At 41.8% G+C, this 20,359-nt stretch overlaps 1 protein-coding gene across 3 annotated transcripts; it reads left to right on the plus strand.

Annotated features, from left to right (window-relative positions):
* Positions 1 to 8,189: 8,189 nt before the first annotated feature.
* LOC123398830 lies at positions 8,190 to 12,115 on the plus strand. 3 transcript variants are annotated; one of them, XM_045093278.1, is made up of 5 exons: positions 8,190 to 8,693; positions 8,772 to 9,561; positions 10,726 to 10,798; positions 11,409 to 11,480; positions 11,793 to 12,115. In XM_045093278.1, exons 1-5 carry the CDS (start codon positions 8,241 to 8,243, stop codon positions 11,929 to 11,931), a joined length of 1,527 nt encoding a protein of 508 aa, XP_044949213.1. In that variant the 5' UTR covers positions 8,190 to 8,240; the 3' UTR covers positions 11,932 to 12,115. The 3 variants fall into 3 exon arrangements, with proteins under 3 accessions (XP_044949213.1, XP_044949211.1, XP_044949212.1); XM_045093276.1 differs by having other exon boundaries at positions 8,190 to 9,561; XM_045093277.1 differs by lacking the exon at positions 11,409 to 11,480 and having other exon boundaries at positions 8,190 to 9,561.
* Positions 12,116 to 20,359: the final 8,244 nt, after the last annotated feature.

Consider the following 20,359-nt stretch of genomic DNA (forward strand, 5'->3'; position numbering starts at 1 on the left):
GAAATTGTAAAATCCTCCTATTCACCCCCTCTAGTCGATATAACGTACTTTCACACCTGAAACATTCGGTGCCACTCCAGACCGTCAGTGTCGCATTCAGGCCCGGCCAGAGCTGACGCGACCTCTCACTGCTGCCGTCATTGAAGAGATGTGTCGCCCACACTACTTCCTGCTGCGTGCAATCGCTCCGTGTTCAAACGACACCGTGTTGGTTCATCGCCCCTAAATTAATAATATGTGTTTGCCGAGGAACCTACTCCAGTGACACTGTCCGTCCATCTTCCGCCCACAATTAACCTCAGCGCTACAGCCTATTACCATCCGCCCGTAATATAAATTCTAGCCTCGGCCATAGCCGCAGTCATCTTTTCCCTATCCTTTTTTCCTCTCCGCATCATGCCCGGCATGGCCTCCTCGCCCTCCAAAGCCCTTTGGGATACCTACTCCTCGGAGCATAGCAAATACATGGTTGTCATTGCTTCTCGTAGGCAGGCCAGCCAGCAAACGAAAGTCGTTGCCGTCCCAGTGTTGGATGAGTCGACGCGAACCTCCTTGAAGGTGCGTGTGGGCCTCACCATCGGCGAGGCCCGAGCAAGACGAACTCATCAGTTAGGTGGGGTTGGGCAGCGACGAAATGTGCATGTTCGGAATGGACCAAGCAGCAAAATGACATCGCTCTACCGGAGGGGTGGAGCATGGGAAACAAAAAGGCGAATTGTGAAATTGCATGGGCACCGACTGGGTTTTCGATGGATTTGGCCTATCAAAGTCCAATGTGGCGACGTTTGAATTCCCCTAGAGCCCCCCCCCATTTGGGGCTGTACCGAAGGATTTCAGACGTCCGAACGATGTCGACCCAATTTGAATGGTTGCGTTGAAGGCCTAAAAGCTTCCGTACCGCCCGGTCCGGACATATAGAGAAGGTTTGAGCGGATGCTCTAACTTTCCTATGCTCTCATACACTCTTACTATCTCCCTCCCTCCCGTTGCTCGTGTTGCAGCGACTTACATTGGTGACGATGATCGCTTCCTATGAGCTACCAACGGTATGCTGCGGCAATATGGAAGTTGCTCAACGAGGTGACGATGGACATCCTTACATCGAGAGCATATATTTGGGACTAGAGGTGTTATTATAGAAAACTAAAATAAACAACCGAAATTTGGGATGAAGAAGAGCCTCACTATCGTTCCATGGCTGCCAGTGCGGCGGCGACGGGGGGCAAGAAGTTTAGAACGGCTGTTGCGAAACCCAAGGCAGTCAAGAAGAAGGGCCTGGTGGATCAACAACTTCCGCGGGATCATGCAGCCGGTGCCGGTCTCCGACGCCATGAGCAAGTTCGGCGGCACCCCCAACATCTCCTGCTCTGGCGTCCTCAAGATCGTTTGGGACTATGTCAAGGCCAACTCCCTCCACGTAGTGCCTGTCGGCGGAGCCCTAGATGTCCGTTGATCCTATTTGTCCGGTCTCGCCTGTATTGCGGCGTGTTAATCCTTGGAATGTTGGATTAGGGTGGGGATTTCAAAGAAGTGAACCCCGTTTTGGTCGATTTGGTTGTAGATTCGTTTTTGTTACCAGCGATTAGCGACTGTATTGCCTGAGTTCATGTTGGGCTGGGGTTGGGGTTGGTGGTGGGTGAAACGCCAATGGTGGCTTTGGGTGTAGTTTTCTTTCAGTTGTTCATCAGGGATCTGCTGTTGTATTCTAGCAGTAACTAGTACATAAAATTTGACAAAAGTTTCATCCAAATTAGAGTTGTGCTCAACCCTGATAAATTTTGTGGATTCTGCTTAAGATAAAGCACCTTTCATTTGTTTGTGTTGCAAGATTATTTTAGAGGGAAACCCCTCCATGGTGTAGTTCATTCCTCATTCCCCTGTCTTAGGTAGATAGTGTATTAATCTCACTGGGTAGACTGCCTTAATAGAATTTTGATTATGCGCTGAGGTTGTTGTGATGTACATCTACCAAGTGAATTAATCGATAGAAGCACAATTATAGGTAGCTCCATGATATTGATACAATACATCAGAAAATAGTACAGTGTGCAGGCGTCCCAAAATTTCGCTCCAAATGACTCATGTATTCTAGTGAAAAAACACTCACTCTAAATAGCATCACCATGAAATTGTTTGATCTGGTCTCTGATGTGTCGACTCTGTTTCAGCTGCAATTGAGTTTGTGTTGTTATCGCGGAAGAATATTGTTCTTACTTATGGTGCTAGATTATCTAAATTATATCAGTGACTAGCTATTTATGCTAATTCCCTACTTACTTTGGCGAGGGTGGATGACTATCATTGTACGTCTATCGATCATGTTTTGCATAATGAGTTGTGTGCATCCTCTCGTTCCTTCGGTCCAGATTTGATGAGGGAAGCTATTCGGTATTTTGGGAATTTGTATAACATGACACTGAGGTTGTATCATGACTTATGAGTCTGTCGACCAAATGATCTCATCACAAAAACAAAACCATTTTATCTCACCATGTTCAGGTATGAATTCGAACATGGAGTGTCGCACGCCACCCACCCGATGATTTACAACAGAATGGGTTTGATGCTTTGTTTTGTTAGTCGTAATTTTCAATGACTTGCATCAATGGTGTTCTTCTTCAGGTATTGTTGGCCACGAGCTACTTCTCATAAAAGATACAGAAGGTTTGCTTAGTGCAGTCGTTGCTGGAGCTGAGAGGGAGGGAATCTGGCTGTTGGGATTAGCGCAGATGTTGTGACCCTTTTCCCACAAGGCCGTTGCAATACTCCTCGCCTTCCGAGGCACCCGAAGATATGGTCGAATCCGCCGTTGCAGGGGTTGCATCACACTTTCCTTTGCTACTGGAGGTAATTAGCCAGTCACTGAATTCTTCCTCTATTTTAATGGATGTTGCTTCTTTAGGTAAAGATGTGGCCAAATGGGGATATCTAATTTGGATATGGGGATCCTCAATTTCTTTTTCGCAGTAACCTAAGATTGTTCATCAAATATTTGTTGCCCGCCAAGAAAATTCCTTTGATAAATAATCAACAATCTGAAAATATAGAGTATGTTATTCTTCTAATACATTTCCTGTTATACATGTGGCAAACCATTCATGTTTCTACAATGTCACGTCCATGCTCAAGCTAGAATGCAGATAGGATTGGACTTCCACGCTATTCAATCATGGTTTGGAGAAGTCAAACTTCATAGCAAGATTTTTCGGTATGCTCATAGATAATAAAACGTGATGGGCCTCTTACAATGCACTGCTGATATGACAGACCAAGCAAAAGAATTAAAGAAGATATTGCTAAAATGAACACCATTTTAATTGCTATTTCATTTACAAAAATCCACTCCTGAGCTTATCGTCAATCAATTTCTTCCTCTGCGTACAACTTAACCTTCATTTTCTACTAATGCAGATGTAATATTGCTTCAGGGTTGGTAGCAATAGTTCTTCAGAGCCACTAGGTAAAAATTGACAAGGAAGTGTTTTTATTAGTCCCTTTGATTTTCTTCTGCTTGGGGAGTTCCTACATGTATTAGTAGCTAATGCTTTATCCTATACTTTACGACACACCTTGTTGCAGATAGGTGTTCACATGCTTCTTGCTTTTAAGTATCTACTTTCACATAATAACTCGGTCTCTATGTTTCTTGAGAGGATAGGACTAACTGGAAAATATTATATGGCTCACAACATGAAGAAGCATGCAGTAATTAATAAGTTTTGTGTCTGCTAAACTTCGATTCTTATTCGAAACTTGGTCAGATTGTAAACTGATGCTGATGCATTTCTAAGATACACGCTCAAGCTGAAGAGTTAATTGTATTAGGTTAAAGAAACCAACCAACTACATTATATGTCACATCGGCTTGGACTCGGAGGTTGTTAAAACGTAGGCTTTATGGTTTTTATTCTAGGTATGAAACTACAACCAGCTTCACTTGCTTTTGGTGTGTTATGCTTGATAGCAGACTATGATGGTTAGTTTGCAAAATTCATGGATAAATTAGGAAGATATTGTAATTGTTTTTGCACATGTTGGACTATCTTATGCTTCTAAAGGAGTCCTGTCATGTTGTTCTTATCTTGGTGTACATATAAATTGTTCTCCGAGACTGACTGAATAGTCTTCCTTACCATAAATGTTGTTCCTTTCGTCGGTATATACAATTTCTTGATGTTGTTTGCGAAAATTAAATAAGTGAAGTTCTGATGAAGGCTATGCGGTAAGTATTATCAATCTGTGTGAAGTATGTAAAATTAGCCCACTCCATTTGTGTGAAAGCTTCTATGTTTGTGTTGTCTACTGGTCATGTATGGTCAGTGTTTGTGTGCAACCAGAGGTGCAGATGAAGATCTGATTTGACTTGATGCTATCCGTCACCGACTCACAGAAGGAAGGACCAAGTGTTTGCTCCGTAGCGAACCTGTTGCAACACACGAGCTGATTTGCTAGATAAGGCTCATGTGGCTATCTAATTCAGGCTGTTTTGCTAGGTAAGGCTCATGTGGCTATCTAATTCACTTGCTATATGTCATGTTCGAGCTCTCAAGAACATAGTGAATCTGTTTGTTTAGAAGAACATATGTCACTGTTTGAACTCTCTCGTTGTACCATCTTTATATATGAGAACTAAAGGATCTATTCTTTTAGTCAGCAACCAATTTAAGTAGCAAGTCTATTTTTCCTTGGTTAGTTGTATCACTGTTTTCCAACACTCGACACTATTTGACAACCAGCCATGATCATCCATCCATCGATTAGTTTGCTTTTCATTTTGTTAGTTTTTTTTTACTATATTTTAGCTAAGTGAATTCTATCAGAAGCTATGAACCTTACCAACGCCCGCGATTGGACTCTTGGTGTTTCTGAATTCTGAATGAACTACAAGAAGCCAATTTCTGAATGAATTTGTTGAGGATTTGCATGATTATTCTTCAACCAGAGTGCATTGCTATTCTTGGGTTTGAGCCTTAGCCATGCAACAATGAGATCTTATTGCCCTGTTTTGTGAGCCATTTAAACTGAAATCAGTCACCCATTTTGTTTAGAAATTTTATCCCAGTACTTTTGATCACAACTGTACTTCTATTTCTGCAACAGAATTTGTTTCAACTTTGTTTCAACTTGCCATGCACCAGTTCACTAACAGTACAGACACTATGCAACTTGGAACATCAAGTAAGAGCATATCCATGTTTACTTGTTATATTTATTTATTTTACACCGGGTGCAACGCACATGCACTTTTACTAGTAACAACAAAGCGAGAAGGATGATATGTCCTGCCACTGAGAGATAGTTTTCAGACGTGGCGTCAACCTCATGGGCCTCATGTTGCTGCTCTTCATACTTTTTTATGGGGTACTGCTCTTCGTACTCGTGTGACTATTATGGCACACATCCCCAACACATAACTGGAGGTGAGATAGTGCAGACAGGTAGTCATGTCCACGACGACATGACATCCTCTCCTCACTCGGGAGACTTCCCTTTTTTAGCTGGAGTCGGTGCTTTAACTTTGTTACATAAAAATGGTGCTATAACTTATCGCACGGTGCATATACGGTACACCTGCCCGGTATGCCACTTTATAGAGCATTCTTAATTACAAAAAAAGGAGGCGTCATGCCCACATGGCGTCACAACCGGCGTATGGCCCACATGTCAGTGTGTGTGAGCGTAGTCTGCACCTATTGAAATCCATGCTAGTTTATTTTATAGAAAAAACCCTGAGGTTTAGTTAAGTATCACAAACAAGCCCTTGCTCTGTAATGCTAATAACAAAAAAAAATAAACTGCGTTTTTGAATGGATTTCAACCTCGAGACCTCCAGGTTAAATAGCACACACACTAGCCACCGAGATTGCTAGTACATTGTGTACCCATGTTAGCTGAAAATTTATATAGTCTATCTATCGCTCTGCGATTTCTATTCTGTTTGTTATTCAAGTTACTGTTTGTTTTTTATGATATATAATTTTTCAAATAAACAATATAATAATTATTCAGATGCAATCATTTTATATTTAAATATTTATCATTCTTTTTTGTTATTTGTAGTTCGAAGAGGTAAACATGAATTTTTTCTGAAATTTAATTGGATTTAAACGGTTCAATGTGTATTATAAAATATTGTGTAAAGTTTTCACATCTTCATTCAGGACCACAAGCACGCCGGGTTATTTTGTATACTCACTGTATTTTTAGAATACATAATTATTAAATATCAACAATGTTATATTTCGAAAACAGTTTAACATGTATTAAAAATCATGGTGTAAAAACTATAAATTATATAAATGTGTTAAACTTATTTGTAAGAATGTAAGAATAATTTTACACAATAATTGTTGTAAGACATGTTGAACATTTTATGAAATAGATGTTGTAACACTTTCGTAAGTTGATGGAAGATAATATGTTGAATAGTTCTCTTTTTTTCAAACGTGAGAACTTCTTAATTTTTTTCAATTTCACGCGAGTCAACATTTTTCTTTTCTAAGAGTCTTTATTATTTCACCCGGTATCCTTTATAAATAAAAGTGTATCTCCAAATTACCCAGACAATTACTCTTGTCCGTAGTAGTTAGCGCATGTGTGCATGCTGTGCACCCACGTACGGGTTCCAATACTTTGGGTGCCATTTTTTTCTTATTACTATTTCATCCCACGTGCTGACGTGTGGGACCTTGATCTGACAAATGGGATCAATGCAGCTTGGCATATTTAAATAAAATGTCAAGGGCTTACGCAATTTTTTGAAGTCCAATGATCTTTCTATAAAACAACCAGCCTGTTCCTCTTGCACCCATTGATATGTGGGCCACCGACATGCTAGCATGTCATGTGGGCAATGCATATGTCCAAATACGAACGGAGGCACCGTATTTAAACGCATAGACAAGTTGCAACACTAGTTTCATGTTATTTTCAAGTTTAGTCAATCAAATGATCGCGTTAGACTAGTTAAGGCACCTGCGGCATATTTAAATCTTTTAGTTGAAAAAAAGTGAGTTGAACTCGGAATACCTCCGAGTTCCTTCCGACAAGTACTCCTATTTTTTAGGCACTGGGAGTCCCTTTTCTAGGTATTGAAAACTGTCACTTTTATTCAGTCCAAGAGTAGCAGGTAGTCCTAGATACTTGTCATTCAAGGCCTCGACCATGATATCTGGACAAGAGCAAACCCGAGCCTTCATATTTACCTCGGTGCTGGGACTAAAGAAGATGCTTGATTTGTACACATTAACAAGGTGCGCAGAAGCACCACAATATAAATCCAGAATTGACCTCAAGCACATTGCATTATGAATATTAGCTTTCATAAAAATTAATAAACCATCAACAAAGAGTAGATTCGTTACCGTAGGTGCATCTGTACAAACCTTAACCCCCATTAGGCCTCCACACTGTTCCGCATGAGAAAGTAGGGCCGTCAAACCCTTCGTACATAGGATAAACAAATGCGGGGAGAGAGAGCCACCCTCTCGAAGACCCGAGGAGGGTTTGAAAGATTCTGTCTCCACTGAATTATATCTCACCTTATATTCAACAGAAGAGACACACAACATTATCATCTTAACCTAGTCCTCATGAAAACCAAGCTTCAACAACATTGCTTCTAGGAAAACCCGGTCAACTCTGTCATAGGCTTTATGCATATCAAGTTTCACAGCACACCAACCATCTTTGTCGACCTTTTTTTTGTTTAATTGCATGTAAACTCTCGTAAGCTATTAGCACATTATCCGTAATGAGCCTACCAGGAACAAATATGCACTCTTGGTAGGGCTAATGATCTCTAGGAGTAACACCCAATGAGATGTGGAGCTATCATCTTAGAAATTACCTTGTATACCACATTGTCTCCCGGGGAATTTACTTTTGGAATCATGACAATAGTAGGGTCAGCCGGGAATTGACCACATTCAAAACTTGTGTGATGTTAATATCTACCGTATCATTTTGGGTGGTCTTGTTTTTTTTTTTTAAGACAACTCTGTTTGGATTGGATGCAGAAAGTAGAACGGGAGACCAATGAGACGGCCCACTTGGTTCGCCTCGCCCAACGAGCCGCCCTGCTTGCTATTTTTGTCGCCCTTCTTTAGCGTCTCTGGCCCAACCAGAACGACGGCCCTTCTATGCTAGTATAAGTTGAGCCTGTCGCCCTTTCTTCCTTCTTTCCCGTCCATCAGTTCCCCCCACCAAAATCTAGGGCGGCGGCGGCTGCTTTATTCCCGATGCCGATCGCCATGGACACCGGAGGCGCTCCGGAGGAGGAGACCGTCGTCCTCCCCCATTGGGTGGTTCTGCACCGCAGGGGCAGCACCCGCTGCCACAACAGCCTAGACGCTGCTCGTGTGGCTGTCGACAAGAACAAGACCGCCGCTCCACTCGACATGGACGGAGGCACCTCCTGCTACGTGTCCTTCACCCTCGCGCCTCCTCAAAAAGGGATCTCCTGCCTCAACCTCCACTTGCCGGAGAAACCTCCACTGACACCAGGCATCCCGCCGACCGCCTATTCCTTCCTCCGGGCAACCGACAACAACCTCGTCCTCTTCGACATCTCCAACCCGGAGAAAAAAGACAAGAAACTCGTCCTCGTCGACATCTCCAACCCGGACCGGAGTTGCTACCGGCAGCCCCCGGCAGATCTGTTTGTCTACAAGGCCGGCAATCCTCGCCCCTCGGTGCAGTGTCTCCCTCCCTACCTCGAGTACAGTACAAGGCCGTTCCTGAATGATTACCTCACCACGGGCATCCTGCAGCTCGAGGGGGACCGCTTCGTCGTCGCCGACCTCAATGTCTATCACAAAAAAAAGGGCATGCGTGCCGAAATCTGCGTCTTCAACTCAGAGACTGAAAAGTGGAAAATCATCAGCAAAATCGACCTGGGCCAGTTCCCCGAACTCTGGTCAACCCACTATGTGCTCGCTTTCGACGGCCGTTTCCTGTGCTGGGTAGACTACTTCAGCGGTGTCCTGCTATGTGACTTCTCCAAAAATATAGACTCCCCGTCGCTCTGCTACGTGCCTTTCCCTGGAGGAAAAGAGTACCCTGATAAGGTTCGGGTTGATAGGTACTTCCCAGAGAGATTCCAAAGTGTGTCCATCAGCCAAGGCAAGATCTACTTTGTCCGCATTGATAATGACTTCCATGACAGAATCCATGGTCGCTGCCGCAGATGTCCTGAGCTTCATGATAGAAAAAGGCAAACTACCCAGAATATCACCATTTGGACTTTGAACTCAGAGTTAGATTGGAAGCTGCACCGCATAATCAACCTAGATTCTCTATGGGTGCAAGCTGGTTACCGAGATCTGCAAATACATCAGCGTCTTCCTGAGTTCCCAACCATCAGCGCGGACGACCCTGATGTTCTGTGTTGCCTGTTAACTGAGGAGGAATTTCATGGTAACGGGTGGATGATCATGCTTGACATGAAGAATGCACACTTGCAGTCATGTGAGTCTGTGGGTATGAAAGGTCACGTTAACAAGTTTCCTAATGCCCCCCTACTCCCAACTGCCTTCTGCAAATACCTTGAAAGGCCGACAGGTAACTAGAAGAAGCCCTCTCAGTATTCAAATGCTAGATACATTCATTGTATCCATTTCTATGACAAATATTTCTGGACGGGGGCTCATCTCAAATTTTTCAGATTTCCATTATACTAGGCTCATTTTGAGTCTAATTGAGTTAAAGTGCTTTGAGTCCCACACCATATTTAATTCATAGAGTTTAGAGAAAGGGGATGAGTGGCTATGCATGCATCGATTTTTACATCCATCATGCAAGTCCAATGAGAAGGAGGATGTTACATTTATTGCCTTGGAAATTGAATATGTGAGAAATATTTCATTGGCTAGTTAAAACTAGTGCCATCCACTCACAATTCACTTTGGTTGATGAGATTTCAGATTTGAGCCCTATAAACCGGAAAGGAGGGAGTATTTATCTGTTGCATAAGTTTCAGAACGTGTACCATTGCGTTACTTTGGGTCAATCAGGTCACATCTTTGGCTGTTTCTGTTAGAATCCTTTTGTTTCAGATAGCGAGTACTTATGTTGTGTAACTGGATACTGGGCCAGTGAAAAGCCATTATCCATCCATGGGAATGTCATTAGTTAAAACTCTGCTAGTATTAGCCGCCTTCTCTTATAACTGTCTAACTCCTGATTCTGGTGATGAGCCTTATTTTCTTCGTCCTCTCATGGCTCTCACACGACATCCTTGGACCTTTCGGCAGGAATAGTTTTTTCTCGATTCCACTGTCCTGCCTTGTGCCCCCCTAAACCAACACGAGTTCCTTCATGGCAGTGTTGATTGGAAAAGCTTGATCTTCGTAAAAAGAAAGAGACAATGCTTTGTTTACAAGTTATCTGAGAGCTAATGGTGAAAAGCATGATGTCGTTAGCATCCGAAACCAAATCAAGTATATGGTGCCATTCCATTTACATTAATATTGAGGGCGAAACTATACTCTAATGTAATATAATATTGAGGGCGAAACTGTACTCGAATGTAATATAATATTGAGGGCGAAACTGTACCCTAATGCAATATCATTTCTCTTTCTTGTTTGTCGATATCTTTTTTTGAACTATTATTATTGTGTACAGCTATAATTTATGAGTGCCAGTTCATTTAACTGCCTATACTGCTTGCAAGATTCTGCGATGGTGTATATAGCTGAGTTACTTTGGTTTCTATTTTTAAAGGGATGGCATTGGACAAAGACAAGTGTACTGGTCTTTCAGTTGGGCGTAATAAGCGTAAGCATAGGCGTACAAGGTAAAGACCTGGAATCCTCTATTTCTCCTTGTTGGATCTTTGCCCTTTATGGGAATATCTATTATCTGTACGTATAGTAGATTCATTAGGCTGCTTTATAAGCGTAAGCATAGGCGTGCAAGGTAAAGACCTGGAATCCTCTATTTCTCCTTGTTGGATCTTTCCTGTATGGGAATAGCTATTATCTGTACGTATAGTAGATTCATTAGGCTGCTTTCTGTTGCCACTAGTCTGATGTGCTATTTTCAAGAGAACTCTACGAAACACACTATTTTTATTGTGCTTGTATAGTGTAAAACTATATTGTCCTATATTTTCTGTATCGCAAATGTCTCTTACCCTTAGATGATATATATGAAGCCTTTAACACAACTTTTTTTGTTGGCAAAAGTTTTAGAACGTGTTCCATTGCGTTACTTTGGAGTCAATCAGCTCACATCTTTGGCTGTTTCTGTTAGCTTCTGTTTCCTATTGCATGTACTTATGATATTGTGTCACTGGATACTGGGTCAGTGAAATGCCATCTTCTATCCATGGAAATGTCATTAGATCAAACTCTGCTAGTGTTAGCTGCTTTCTCATGTGGCCTACTCCCTCCTGATTCTGACAGGAAGTCTTGTTTTCTTCGTCTCACACCGGCCGTCCCTGCCACCTGTGTTGACGACCCCCCTGCGCGTCTGCGGTATGGTCCACGCCAGTCCCTTGTCGCAAAAAGAAAGATACAATGCTTTGATTACCAGTTAGCTGAAAGCTAATGGTGAAGAGCATGGTGTTGTTAGCATCTGAAACTTCCGTTTACATTAATATTGAGGCCGAAAGTATACTCTAGTGCAATATCATTTCTCTTTCTTGTTTGTCTATTTCCTTCCTTTATAAATAGTATTGTTGTGTACACCATCAATTTTTAAGTGCCAATTCATGTTATCTGCCTAGACTGCTCAGCAAGATGCTGAGATGGGGTTATATCTGAGTTATTTTTATTTCTATTTTGAAGGGATGACATTGGACAAGGACAGGCCTACTCGTCTTTTGGTGTGTGGCCTAAGAAGCATAAGCATACGCTGAAGGTAAAAGACCTGGAATCTAGTGACATTGCCAATTTGAAGATAAAGCTGGCAGAACCCAGTCAATAGGGCAAAATGTCTCATTGATGTGATGAAGATGATGTGCTCATGAATATCTAAATGGAACATGTTCTTGATCATGTAATCATATGCTTAAGAACTAAAGTTTGAGATTGAACATTGTTTCTTTCAGCCTTGACATCTGAAAATGGGGAATGCACCCCTCATTCGACCATAGTTGTTCCAAATTTAACTGCACTTTGAGCCAAATATCTGTATTTAGCTGCATGATCTGGACAGAACGAATGCACCTTCTAGCAGTCAAATCAAACTCAGGCAGAGTGCATATGAAAATCCAAATCAATTGCTTGCAGATGAAGACAACTTGTAATCAAAATCCAAACCAAACGTGCGCAGATGTGGTACCATATGAGTCTACATGGAACATAGAACAACTTTTATTTTAAAAGGCCAAAGTTGGTATGACATTTAATGCGTTCAATCAAGGCAGGTACTTTGTTGGGAATTAAATTTTGTTCAGAAGTTTCAAAATGCTACTCCCTCTCTCCGAAAAAGGAAAAAACTTGTCCCTTAAATGGATGTATGTAGCATTAATTTGGAGTACTGAGGGAGGGGCAAGCTTTTTCAAACGAAGGAAGTATAACTTTTGAACAGAACTGTTAGGTTCTTGCGACGAGATTCTTTCAAAAGCAACTTTGGTGGACGGAACCGCTACCAGGGTGCATAATTGGCTCTCCGAATGAGTCATTATATATGCATGTATACAATAGAGTATAGATTCATTCATTTTAATTCCTATGTAGTCACCTAATGAAGTCTTTAAAAAAAACTCATATTTAGGAACGGAGGGAGTACAAGAAGCCTATTATGAGCCCTTGGTTTGAGTGAAGGTGTCGTAGCATTCCTCCAAATCAACTTAGTGCACAACGAGCAAAGAGCGAGAGAGAAAAAACTAAGGAAATATGTAAAGCTATGATAAAAAGTATTCCCTCCGATCGAAGTTACTTATAACAAAATAAGATAAGAATGGGTGTATCTAAAACTAAAATACATCTGAATACATTCATCCGTCACCTTTAGGGCGGCTGAACTTTTCGTACAAGAAAATGACTCAAATCCTGTCCAAAACATCAAAATCTAACCTAACTCAGAAATTTCCGGTCCAGGCTGAAATTTTCAGGCCTATTTTACATAGAATAGTCCTCTTGCACTGATCATGGAGGTCGGACACTATCTCGGATTGCGATGCCGCCAAAAGAAAAGTTGTTCGTCACGTCGAGGCGAATACTTTGTATGTTGTACACTTTTCCATCGATGACCATCTTGGGTGTGTTTTGGGCCCACAAAGCTGTAACAAAAATTGAAACTTCAATTCTTTGTGCCCACCGATCAGGTGCAATGTTTCTACTTAGCCCGGAACCTCCTCGGAAATTTTGCCTAGAACTTCCAAGCTGGGAATATATAAAATAGATTTCTGTGATGCCTCGTGCAGGTTGCATATGACCTCGGATTGCGATGATACTAAAAGAGAAATTGTTGACTTCGAAGAGATAAACAATACTCCTGATCAAAGAGTATTCCTGTTGACTCCGGAACCTCCCTTGGATTGCCTGGAACCTCAACGTTGACTTCGAAGATGATTCCAAAAGAGTGTTCCTATTGTACACTTCACCGTTGGAGGTCATCTTGGAGGAGAATATTGGCGTGCACTAGTAGAAAAGAGGGCTTTGGTCCACTTGACGAAATCCCATTAGTCTCGGTTCACTCGCGAACCGGGACCCATGGGGGCATCGGTCCCGGTTCGTGAGGCCAGGGCGCCGGCCGGGCCTCGTGGGCCATTGGTCCCGGTTCGTATGACCCCTTTGGTCCTGGTTCCATACATGAACCGGGACCAATGTGCCTCGCTCCTGGCCCACAACCATTAATCCCGGTTTGTGGCTGGAACCGGGACCAAATGTTTAACTTTAGTCTCGGTTCCAGCCACAAACCGGGACCAATGGTTGGCCTATATATACCCCCTACCCGCGAGCCGAGCAGTGCACTGCTCTGTTTTTCTGGCCGGCCGTGGGAGAGCTTTATGGTGCTCTAGCGCACCTCCTATGCACATGAGGTGTTCGATGAAATGCCCGAGCGACACTTAAGCTTTCTCCTCTCTAATCTCCTTGTGCAAGCTCCATTTTCCTCAAGTTTTGTGTAGCTTTGGCAGTCCGTCCTGTCCCGTCCCCATCCTCACCACCGTGGTTAGTCTCTTCTTTCTAAAAGAATAAAATTCTTACTTGTATGATTTAGATAGATACTTGCGTAATTTTCTTACTTTTATTATTGTTTGTTATTATATAGTGCGATGGTTTTGGTATCCGCCTCCGTCGGCCTTCGTCCCGCCTATGATTCGGATGTAGTATATATTATCTTTTATAACTATTTGTTTTATTTAGTGTTTATGACAATTATGCCGACCAACTTGACATAGATTTTTTAATCTAGAAGGTACATGAACCGGAAATTCCAACCGACATAGTAATTCTTGCCGAGAAGTTAAATTTGGTTGAAAAAGAAAACAATTACTTGAAAGAAAAATTACAAAGAGTTGAAGAGGAGAAGATGCTATTGGAGTTGGATGTTGCTGATGTCGTCGACCATCACAAGATCAAGATGAGTGCAATGCGCTTGAAGATTAGAAAGATTAGAAAATATGCCATTCATACCTAGGCTTGGTATCATTATGTCGTTGGATCATTTGGTACTTTAGTTGCGATTATGATCGCATTTGTTGTTGCATTTAAATTTTATAGTTTCAATGCATGTTCTAATTAGATGCTCTGGAGAGCTATATGTTGTTCAATAATGAGAATTATGTATGAACGTTATGTATTTATTTGGTCACTACTATACTTTGGCTTTAATTTGAGAATGAATTTCTATTAATTTGGTCACTTCTCTATTCATGATATGTTGTAATGGTTTTTAATACACTTTATTATATAACGCACGTAGATGAACCGATAATGGATGTACGGTGACCGACGCACCTCTGAGTATATTAAGGGTCTGCATAATTTTCTCAAAGCGGCTGAGGCAAACAAGCAGAATGATTTTATGCATTGTCCATGTACTGTCTTTGGGAATACGAAGGCTTTCTCTAACTATAAAGCCCTTCACTTCCACCTGCTTCAGAAGGGTTTTATGCCACACTATAATGTTTGGACCAAGCACGGAGAAATATGGGTTATGATGGAAGACAACGTAGAAGAAGAGGATGATGACAACTACCCACCCCCTGAATACGGTGGTGTTGCAAACGGGGAAGCTGAAGATCAAGAGGAACCACATGATGTGCCCGATGATGATCCTCGTCGGGTCATTGTTGATGCACATAGAGAATGCAGAAGTGAAAGGGAGAAGTTGAAGTTCGATTGCATGTTAGAGGATCACAAAAAAGGGTTGTACCCAAATTGCGAAGATGACAACACAAAGTTCCGTACCAAAGTGGAATTGTTGTAATGGAAGGCAGACAATGGTATATCTGACAAGAGATTTAGTTCGCTACTAAAAATAATGAAGAAGAAGCTTACAAAGGATAACGAATTGCTCGACAGTACGTACGAAGCAAAGAAGGTTATATGCCCTCTAGGATTGGAGGTGCAGAAGATACATGCATGCCCTAATGACTGCATCCTCTATCAGATGCGTACGAGGATTTGAATGCATGTCCGGTATGCGGCGCATTGCAATATAAGATCAGAAGAGAGACCCTGGTGATGTTGAGGGCCAGCACACCGGGAAGATGGTTCCTGCCAAGGTGATGTGGTATGCTCCTATAATACCACGGTTGAAACGTCTGTTCAGAAACAAAAAGCATGCCGAGTTGATGCAATGGCACATAAAAGACCGTAAGGAAGACGCTAAGTTGAGAGCACCCGCTGACGGGACGTAGTGGAGAAAGATCGAGAGAAAGTGGAGTGACTTTACATGTGACCCAAGGAACGCATGGTTTGGTTTAAGTGTAGATGGTGTTAATCCTTTTGGGGAGTAGAGCAGCAAGCATAACACATGGCTTGTGACTCTATGTATGTATAACCTTCCTCCTTGTTTGTGCATGAAGCGGAAGTTCATTATGATGCCAGTGCTCATCCAAGGCCCTAGGCAACCCGACAATGACATTGACGTGTACCTAAGGCCATTAGTTGATGAACTTTTACAGCTATGGAATGGAAATGGTGTACGTGTGTGGGATGAGAACGAATAGGAGGAATTTGACCTACATGCGTTGCTGTTTGTAACCATCAACGATTGGCCTGTTCTCAGTAACCTTTCAGGACAGACAAACAAGGGATACAACGCATGCACACACTGTTTAGATGACACCAACAATATATATTTGGACAAATGCAGGAAGAATGTGTACCTCGGGCATCGTCGATTTTTTCCGACCAACCATCAATGTCGAAAGAAAGGAAAGCATTTCAAAGGTGAGGCAGATCACCGGAAGAAGCCCACCCTCCGTACTGGTGATCACATACTTGATATGGTCAATGATTTACAAGTAATCTTTGGAAAGGGTCCTGGCGGACTATCTGTTCTGAATGACGATGCGGGACGCGCACCCATGTGGAAGAAGAAATCTATATTTTGGGACCTACCCTATTGGAAAGACCTAGAGGTCCGCTCTGCAATCAACGTGATGCACGTGACTAAGAATCTTTGCGTGAACCTACTAGGATTCTTGGGAGTGTATGGGAAGACAAAAGATACAACGGAGGCACGGGAGGAGCATCAACGTGTGCATGAAAAAGACGTCATGCATCCAAAGCAGTATGAATGTCCTGCCAGCTATGCTCTTACCAAAGAATAGAAGGAAATCTTCTTTGAATGACTGCTCAGTATGAAGGTCCCTTCTGGCTTCTCGTCGAATATAAAGGGAATAATAAACATGGCAGATAAAAAGTTCCAGAACCTAAATTCTCATGACTGCCGCGTGATTATGACGCAACTACTTCCGGTTGCATTAAGGGGGCTTCTAACAGAAAACTTCGATTAGCCATTGTGAAGCTATGTGCATTCCTCAATGCAATCTCTCAGAAGGTGATCGATCCATAAATCCTGCCAAAGTTAAGGTGTGATTTGGTGCAATGTCTTGTTAGTTTCGAGCTGGTGTTCCCACCATCCTTCTTCAATATCATGATGCACGTCCTAGTTCATCTAGTCGACGAGATTGTCATTCTGGGCCATGTATTTCTACACAACATGTTCCCCTTTGAGAGGTTCATGGGAGTCTTAAATAAATATGTTCGTAACCGCGCTAGGCTGGAAGGAAGCATCTCCATGGGCCATCAAACAGAGGAGACTGACTGGAAAAGGCACACTAGGAGCGGACTCAATAATATGTACGGACGGGCATTCTTGGTCTCAAGCACACTACGCCGTTCTATAGAATTCTACCTTGGTGACCCCGTATGTCGATGAACACAAGAATATTCTATGCTCCAAACACCCGGAGCAGTGTGACGACTGGATTACATATGAACACATCATGACTTTTGGCAGTTGGTTGCAAAAACGTCTCTTGCGTGACAACACTGTTTCTGATGAGCTGTACTCGTTGGCCAGGGGACCATCTTCGACTGCATTGACTTACCAAGGGTAGGAGATAAATGTGAATACATTTTACACGATCACCCAAGATCAAAAGAGCACCAACCAAAACATCGGTGTCTACTTTGATGCACCAACCAAGAAGGGAAAGGACACATATTATGGTTACATAGTGGACATATGGAAACTTGACTATGGACATGATTTCAAAGTCCCTTTGTTTCAGTGCAAATGGGTCAATCTATTAGGAGGCGGGGTACAGATAGACCCATAGTACGGAATGACAACAGTGGATCTGAACAATCTTGGGTACATAGATGAACCATTCGTCCTAGCCAATGATGTGGCGCAGGTTTTCTATGTGAAGGACATGTCTACCAAACTGAGAAAAAGAAAATACAAGGCAGCGAATACATCATACGATGAGCCAAAGCGCCACATAGTTCTTTCAAGAAAAAGAGACATCGTGGGATTGGAGGGCAAGACAGACATGTCTGAAGATATTGAAAAGTTTTATGAAATTTCTCCCTTCAAAGTCAAGGCTGACCCAAGCACCCTCTTAAACGATGAAGATTATCCATGATTACAACGCAATAAGCAAAGAACACAAGCGAAGAAAAAGTGAAGAAATGAAATTCCTTTTGTAACAGATGCGTTTTCGTATGAAACCATGATACTTTGAAAGACATTGTCCGATTTGTACAGGAAGTGCATCCATTTTTTGTCGTAACCCTCTAAACTTTTTAGCACATGCTATGTGGGTGAAATGATGACACCATGCCAACTTTCAACCTTTTCGGAGTTCATTTGTAGTGCTTTTCAATTTTATGGTCATTTAGCTCAAAACAAATCAGTAAATGCATGAAAAATAGCAAATGAAGTTAGAAATTGTTGAAAATTGATGATGTGGATTTGAATTGTGCATTTTGAACACACAAAAAGTTTGGAGTTCAAATAAGTTCAAAAAAAGTGAAATCCCTTTGTAACATATGAGTTTTCGTATGAAACCCTAATACTTTGAAAGAGATTGTCTGTTTTATACACGAAGTGCATCCACTTTTTGCCGTAATTTTTAGCACATGCTATGTGGGTGAAATGATGATACCATGCCAACTTTCAACCTTTTCAGAGTTGATTTGTTGTGCTTTTCAGTTTCATGGTCATTTAGCTCGAAAAAAAAATCAGTAAATGCATGAAAAATACCAAATGAAGTCAGAAATTGTTGAAAATTGATGACGTGGCTTTGAACGGTGCATTTTGAACACACAAAAAGTCTCGATTTCAAATAAGTTCAAAAAAATGAAATCCCTTTGTAACAGATGAGTTTTCATATGAAACCCTGATACTTCGAAAGAGATTGTCCGTTTTGTACACGAAGTGCATCCAGTTTTTGACGTAACCCTCTCAATTTTTTAGCACATGCTATGTGGGTGAAATGATGATACCATGCCAACTTTCAACCTTTCCACAGTTCATTTGTAGTGTTTTTCAACTTAAGGGTCATTTAGTTCAAAAAAATAAGTAAATGCATGAAAAATACCAAATGAAGTCAGAAATTGTTGAAAATTGATGATGAGTCTGTCGACAAAATGATCTCATCACAAAAACAAAACCATTTTATCTCACCATGTTCAGGTATGAATTCGAACATGGAGTGTCGCACGCCACCCACCCGATGATTTACAACAGAATGGGTTTGATGCTTTGTTTTGTTAGTCGTAATTTTCAATGACTTGCATCAATGGTGTTCTTCTTCAGGTATTGTTGGCCACGAGCTACTTCTCATAAAAGATACAGAAGGTTTGCTTAGTGCAGTCGTTGCTGGAGCTGAGAGGGAGGGAATCTGGCTGTTGGGAGCGCAGATGTTGTGACCCTTTTCCCACAAGGCCGTTGCAATACTCCTCGCCTTCCGAGGCACCCGAAGATATGGTCGAATCCGCCGCTGCAGGGGTTGCACCACACGTGACTCTCCTACTGGAGGTAATTAGCCAGTCACCGAATGCTTCCTCTATTTTAGTGGATGTTGCTTCTTTAGGTAAAGATCTGGCCAAATGGGGATATCTAATTTGGATATGGGGATCCTCAATTTCTTTTTCACAGTAACCTAAGATTGTTCATCAAATATTTGTTGGTTGCCAAGAAAATTGCTCTGATAAATAATCTACAATCACAAAATATAGAGTATGTTATTCTTCTAATACATTTCCTGTTATCCATGTGGCAAACCATTCATGTTTCTACAATGTCACATCCACGCTCAAGCTATAATGTATATAGGATTGGACTTCCAGTATACCGTGAAAGTAGAGATGAGTCAGGATATTCAATCATGGTTTGGAGAGGTCAAACTTCATAGCTAGATTTTTCGGTATGCTGAGAGATAATAAAACATGATGGGCCTCTTACAATGCACTGCTGATATGACAGACCAAGCAAAAGAATTAAAGAAGATATTGCTAAAATGAACACCATTTTAATTGCTATTTCATTTACAAAAATCCACTCTTGAACTTATGGCAGATACGTCTCCATCGTATCTACTTTTCCAAACTCTTTTGCCCGTGTTTTGGACTCTAATTTGCATGATTTGAATGGAACTAACCCGGACTAACGCTATTTTCAGAAGAGTTGCCATGGTGTTGTTTTTGTGCAGAAATAAAAGTTCTCGGAATGACCCGGAAACTTACGAGGATTTTTTGTGGAATATATAAAAAATACTGGCGCAAGAATTACCCGAAGACACGGAGCCAAGGACCCACAAGCCCAGGAGGCGTGCCCCCCCTAGGTCGCGCCTGGCAGGCTCATGGGGCCCACGTGGCTCCACAGCCTCCAACTCCAACTCTATATAGTATCTTTCGTCCCAGAAAAAATCAAGAGAGAGCTT

The sequence above is a fragment of the Hordeum vulgare genome, chromosome 5H, assembly GCF_904849725.1.
Source record: "Hordeum vulgare subsp. vulgare chromosome 5H, MorexV3_pseudomolecules_assembly, whole genome shotgun sequence".
In the NCBI taxonomy this organism is placed as follows: Eukaryota; Viridiplantae; Streptophyta; class Magnoliopsida; order Poales; family Poaceae; genus Hordeum; species Hordeum vulgare.